At 35.7% G+C, this 6,591-nt stretch overlaps 1 protein-coding gene across 1 annotated transcript in view; it reads left to right on the top strand.

Moving 5' to 3' along the window:
- The first annotated feature begins 1,517 nt into the window (after nt 1–1,517).
- Nucleotides 1,518–6,591, top strand: part of LOC149844755 (polynucleotide 3'-phosphatase ZDP-like) — a 28,966-nt gene continuing 23,892 nt past the window's right edge. Inside the window, exons 1-6 of the mRNA XM_089995253.1 lie at nt 1,518–1,890; nt 1,984–2,043; nt 2,641–2,718; nt 2,976–3,044; nt 4,683–4,754; nt 4,889–4,945. Coding sequence (XP_089851379.1) covers nt 1,525–1,890; nt 1,984–2,043; nt 2,641–2,718; nt 2,976–3,044; nt 4,683–4,754; nt 4,889–4,945 — 702 coding nt within the window. The 5' untranslated portion in view covers nt 1,518–1,524. The remainder of the gene's footprint in view (nt 1,891–1,983; nt 2,044–2,640; nt 2,719–2,975; nt 3,045–4,682; nt 4,755–4,888; nt 4,946–6,591) is intronic.

Genomic DNA, 6,591 nt, shown 5'->3' with positions numbered 1-6,591 from the left:
GTCAAAGACGTTATAACTCACTGTTTTTTTATTAGAATCCTCTGCTTCCATTTTCTGATATCAAGGATGCACTGCATTTCCGATGTCAAAAATTTTGGTTTATTAACGGTTAGATCTGTTATATGTAGTACATACCTGACTGTACATGCGTGCAGTGTTAGGTGTTTTTCCGGTTTATAGCCTATAATGGTGAATTAATTCTCTTAGTTATAATTTATAATGTTGAGATATATATTTTGCCATTATATCCTATCTTGCCATTAAAACAATCCCTATGGGTAAAGATTGTCACCCCGCTATTGATGTTTTCAGTTCCTAAGAGATTCATTACTAGTATTGTTCACCTTTTAAAGACAAGCTATAAATGTCACCATTATTACTCAACAAGAGCAATTTCTTAACGATGACTCGTCGACGAGAATGCTCACCGCTCTTGACCTGCATGCTTGTGAGGTTAATTCATACTATGTTGACCATAGTGAACACATCCATAAAGTTAGATTTGGTCAAGACAACCACCCCCTGTGAGTTTCAACTAGGGTTCTTATAATACAAGAGTAAAAAATAACATATATATATATATATATATATATATATATATATATATATATATATATATATATATATATATATATATATATATATATATATGATCATGCTTAACACATCTATGAAGTTGGTCAAAACAACTACCTCTATGACTTTCAACGAAGGGTTTCTTTCACACACTAGATTATCAAATATATATGGAAGGTGATAATTGCCAACTACTTTTTTAACTAACTGCCAACTAACTAAGATTTTGAAAGTTTTTTTCTATGTTTTTCTTAAATCTAATCATACATATGTTTTATATATGCTTGATTTATATAGGAATTGCCGTTTTGATCATTGATTCCAAGGTAGGTTTTATAAGGTTTAAAAGTTGACAATCTAATTTTTTTCATAAATATTCAAAGCTTAAAAAATTATATATTTTTATTGAAATACATGATCGAATTGTCTGTTCCTGTTTTTGCAAATCCAGCCTCTTAAATATGTTAGACACGGTCCATTTGCTAAGGAAAACCGGCACTAGGTCAAGGGACTAATTGTTTTCAGGCTCCCATGAGGCATTAAATAATGAAATGCATAACCTTTTGCATATGACCTTTTCGGCTATGACTATCGTTAATTAATTAAAAATTGAAAAAAAAAAACCATCCGAACAATAATAATTCCAAAGGTAAATATAAAAATTTGCTTTTTAGTAAAAATTTATCATGAAAAATAAAATCTTTACGTTAAATTTTTTTTTTCACAAGTCAGGTAGACGAAACCATGTTTCATGTTTCAAAGTACGTGAAAATAAAAAAAAATCATTTGTGAGGCTAGATTTGTTAAAAAAAAATTCATTGTTCATTTGTACCAAATTTGTGGTGCACATGTTTCCAGTTCGCACAATTAATTTTTTTATTTTTTATATAGATATAAATATTCCACCAACGCTTCTCTATATAAACCCTAGTGGCGGGAAACGAGAACATGTTCACTCCCCTCCTCATCCTCCTCCCTCCAAACCCAACACAAACCGCTGCTCTCTCCAATCGCTTCTCCTCGCGCTTCCCTCGAGTTAGCCCGAGGGTTTCTTCCCTCCGCCACAACGCGATTCGCTCAGGAAATTGGAGAAGAGCGTCGATGGCGCCGAAGATAGTCGCTGAGTATGCCAAGTCGGCGAGGTCTTCGTGCAAGAAATGTGGGATTTCCATCTCGAAGGATGCATTGAGGTTAGGGATCGTATCGAAAGGGACGGAAGGATTCGACTTCACCAAATGGCATCATTTGGAGTGCTTCCCCCGTGGATCGAACCCGATATCGACGGAGAAAATCAGTGGATTTTTGTCGCTTAAGGTAGGGATGATCTGATTTGGATCAATATCTTTCAGCTTTGCTGGTTACGGAAGATGATCTGTTCTTCTCCTGTTTTTTCCTCTTTGTCTATAGATAAGTGATCGGGATGCATTGGTAAAATTGGTTGCTGGTGGTGGACGATCAGAATTGACTGTAAGTGATGGCGAACGATCGAATTGATTTCGATTATTGTCATTATTTTTTTCTGAAATGAAGTTCAGGGAAGGAATGCGCAAGTATATCTTATTGCTAGATTTCTTAGTTAGTTACAGAAGGATCGGATGGATTTTGTTGCTAAATCTCGCATTTATGTCATGAAATGTTTAGGTGAATTTTGATTTATGTAGATTTCGCACTTATTTTGTAGAGAAGGCTCAAATCTGTGCATCTGTCTGCTAGAACTTACTTTTAGAGTTTTGCAGTGGATTTACTTTTTTCCAGGTTCTCCTCACTGGCTTGTTTTTGTTGAGATACTAGATATAATTTGGAAGGTTCGATCGTTTTATTGTTCTGTTTGGTTTTATTTTTCTGTAACTGTCAAAAGACTGTTTTTCTTTTTATTCGAATTTAATTGTACACTTATTTCTGTTTGTAATGAGAGTTTTTTCAGATGTTATTCACTTCTATTATGCATGGAGAATTAGATTTTGTTTGCGGTTATCCTATTGATGCGATTAACCGTCTTTTGGAATGAAGCTCTTTATTAGCTCTATGGCATCATTGCAGTTACTTCCTGGCATTTCATTTCAGGGTGTTTGCAAAGCAGAGGCAAGCATTGACACATCAGAAGTTGATAGTCAAGAGGAAAGAAGTTCAAAGAAACTTAAGGTGGGTATGTGTTCCAGTTGCACTCCCCAGCACTTTGTCGTTTTTGGTGACTGCAACCTCTGTTGAATTGGATGGTTGCCATGCTTAATTCATATTTCACCATTGTTCTTAAATGGTTATATTTGGTTATTTTTTGTCTCTATGAATCACAAGAAACTCGTTTTCAACACAAGAATATTCCATTCCTCAATTTTATTTTTTACTGCTTATGCTGATTGATAATCATGCCTCAAAATCTTCTCTTGTTGTATTTGTAGACTTCTCACAATGCAGGAGCAACTGCTTCCATTACTGATTTGACAGCAGAAAGGACTGAAAGCGTAAATGTAAGTTCTACAAGGTGGATCTTCTGATCATGCGACATCATACGTTCTTGTTTCTATATTGTTGGTTTCAATGTATTCAAAACAATGATGTCAAAGTAGCTGATTCAAGGAAATTTGAAAATGTGACTGGGTGGCCTATCCAATGGTGGGGTCTTTGCTCATGGCAGAGGGAGGGTGGTGGTCGCATGAGCGAAGGAAGAGGCTGAAACCACTGATGAGCTTACGCCGCCAGCAGAGCAGAGGGAGCTCAACTGGCAGGCGAGGCAGCCCGATGAAGCTGCTGGTGCTGCTTTGTTCAGATAGCTCAACCAACCCAGTAGTTCTCATGGCGGAGCTGCTAGTAGATAGTGAAATAGCCGTTTTTGCTATCCTAGGGTGGCTCACAGACAGAGTGAAGCTGCTGGGCTAGCTGCCTATTGATTACGTTCTTCTATTCTATGGGGAAGGGGGATTTTGTTTTTGCCAGTAGTGCATAATTAGGAAAAGCCATAGTCATAGGGCATAGATGTAGAAGTTTTGTGCCTACTTGTTTGCGAAGACCGGAGAACCTCCACACACTGTCTGCAGAACTATCCTTAGATGCCGACCCACAACTCCAAAGCAAATGTGCCTTGCCCCAACTAGCAAAGCCCTAATGCTTCGCTTTGTACCTTCTTTCTTCTTCTACCTTTTCGTCCTGGGAATGGGTGGGCCTATCGTGCAGAATCTGAAAATTTTAGGTTTAATAATGTCAAAGTAATCTGCAGGAATCCACACCTTAATTGTTTTTTTCTTTTGATGCACTTGGCAAACTAGGTTTACCATATTATATTGCATCCCATGTTTCCTGTCAAGAGTATTTGATTTAATTTTGCTTTACAATTGACATGGTTTCTTGGTTTCTTCAAACTCACCACAGACCTTTATTTAGTACAAAAGATGTCCCTTTTTTCTTTCCTTTTACTTTGTTACAAATATGAAATGCCATTTCATTTATTTAATGTTCATCAACGAGGATTCCCCTAACTGAAAGAGGACATATAAAGGTTACATTTACTGAGGTGAATCGAAACTCCTCTTGCTGCTAAAAACGACATGGTAAGAGTCACTGTGATAGATGTCCTAACACTGCAGAATTAGATGGATATTATTTATGCAGTATAAATATCATACAAGCAAGGGAAAACTGACAATCTAGGGATTTTTTGTTTTTGCTTTTCGCATATGCTGCATGGAAAGCATGCATATTAAGTTTATTAGAGAACTTAGTTAGACTTAATGCAGTATTCATATTCATTATTCAAGGTCGAGTAATATTTATGGTTAATAATTTATACTTGCAAATTGAGTAAATCAGTCAGTCTTTGTTTCTAAATCTTATGCCTAATTTTATAATGCATGTACAAAGAGGCCTGCATCATGCACATGTTTCCTTTGGTAGTGTGTGCTGCTCGTGTTAAATTCAAGTATGCTAGTTTCATCCTTCTACTTTAGCTCCCTTATTTTAGTAACATTATTGTTTTATAACTTTGCAATATTTTCTGTTGCAAGTAATCTGATGGAATCTGATTGACATGAATTGTTTTATAACTTTGCAATTTTTTCTGTTGCATTTAGTCAAATGGAATCTGATTATGGTTTTGATGTGAATTGGTTCAGATATCTACCTCCAGCAAGGAAATGGAGTCACAGATAGTCGTTTCTGCTTCTGATATCAAGGATAAATACAAGGTTTTGTATTTCTTTGTCAAATCTATGTATAATTTTCCACCCAAAATGCAGTGGATTTCATTAAGTTTTTCCTTATGAATGCTCATTCCTGTAGGTAATTTTATGAATACTTGTATATCTTGTCCCTTGTTCAGGATGCTAGTCTGTTACCCAAGTGGAAGGCATTTCAGACTGTCATTTTTCTTGAACATGTAAGTTTCTCCCATTCTAATATAAGAGTTGGTTGCTGTTTTTAGGATTGCATCAATCTGACATATCAATTTTGATTGAATAACTGGCATGACTGTCTAGCAGTTTATTTCTGATGGGAATTGTATTCCTTTTCTGATATTCATCTTAGATGTTGATCTTCAATTGACAACCACCTTGAGTTTCTTGCAGTGACTTTATAAAGTTGTCTACAACCTATGTCACACAGACTCGGCTAGGGAGGTGCCACACCTGAGTCGACACGCCCTGACACGGGTGCGGACACGGACTCGGCCCGAACTCGGTCAACGCCGAGTCGAACTCGGTCAACGAGTCAAGGCCGAGTCCGTCCACATTTTGGACTCGGTCAACTTTGACCGAGTCCAAAAATGTCCATTTGTCCCTAAAAAACGATTTTTTTTTATATTTTTTACTTAAAAAAATAAATAAAAAGAGTCTGTGCACAGTGCTGTGCTGTGCACAGTGCTGCAGTCACAGACACAGACTGTGTGTCTGTGCACTTTTTAAAAAAATAATATATATATATATATATATATATATATATATATATATATATATATATATATATAGCCGAGTCCCTGTGTCCAAAAATTTTAAAATTGCGCCGCACCCGTGTCGCACCCGCTCCCGCACCCGCACCCATGTGACATAGTCTACAACCTTGGCTATTGTGTGGTTTGGAATTACTTTTATGTTCTCTTGAAGAGTCAAACAAGTAGATGACTCTGTAAATGATCTTTCTGTGTATCATTTTTCTTAATTAGTTATTTGGAATTAGATGGCATATATGCTGTCTGTTCTTTGCTCACTACAACCAATCACCTCTTTGACTTCCAACTCAACATCCTCAAAGTGTAACAGCAATAACTAAACTAGTGACCATGCACCAACAATACTGACCATCTAAACTGGCAATAAATACCCTCTACAACCACAAGAGGTGCACATCCCTCACCTCACAAATGTTTGTCTCCAATATTTTGAGAACATGTAAAGAGAGCAAAACAAGAACAATCTAACAAGAAATAGCTATATATTATGGAGAGAGGATGACCAATCACACAACATACAATATATGAAAGATATTCATTAAATTAAAATTTAAGAATTAATTTTGAGAAATTTCAAACACGATAGTCATTTATCACTTTAATCATTCATGAAAATCATGCACACATACATCTATCATAAAAGGCAAATTAATGCATATCAGTCATGGATTTTGATCATTATTAATAATATGAAGAAATAACTCACAAAGGAATATAAATAATAAATCATCTTTATACAACGGAAGACAAATAAGTATGGATCAATTAGAAGCAATATTTAAACCCACAACTAATGCATATATGAATGAACCATGAAATAATTTAGATCCAAAGAAACATACACTTATGAACCAATATTAATAATAATAAACAAATTTTCAAGAACACATGCTTGGAAATAAGCCAAAAAAAGAGATCTCAATGGGGATTCACACAAATACAATAGGAGTTCCCAAGCACCAGTTTTACCAAAAAGTGATACAAAGTGAGAGTAATTTCAAGAGCAATCAGATATACACAATGACCACTATGAGCATAATAATGAAATGTATAGAAAAACATGTAATGGAGTATAC

This window comes from Nuphar pumila, chromosome 2, assembly GCF_984573655.1.
Source record: "Nuphar pumila chromosome 2, dmNupPumi1.hap1.1, whole genome shotgun sequence".
Lineage (NCBI taxonomy): Eukaryota > Viridiplantae > Streptophyta > Magnoliopsida > Nymphaeales > Nymphaeaceae > Nuphar > Nuphar pumila.
This window is presented reverse-complemented; position numbering and strand designations above follow the sequence as displayed.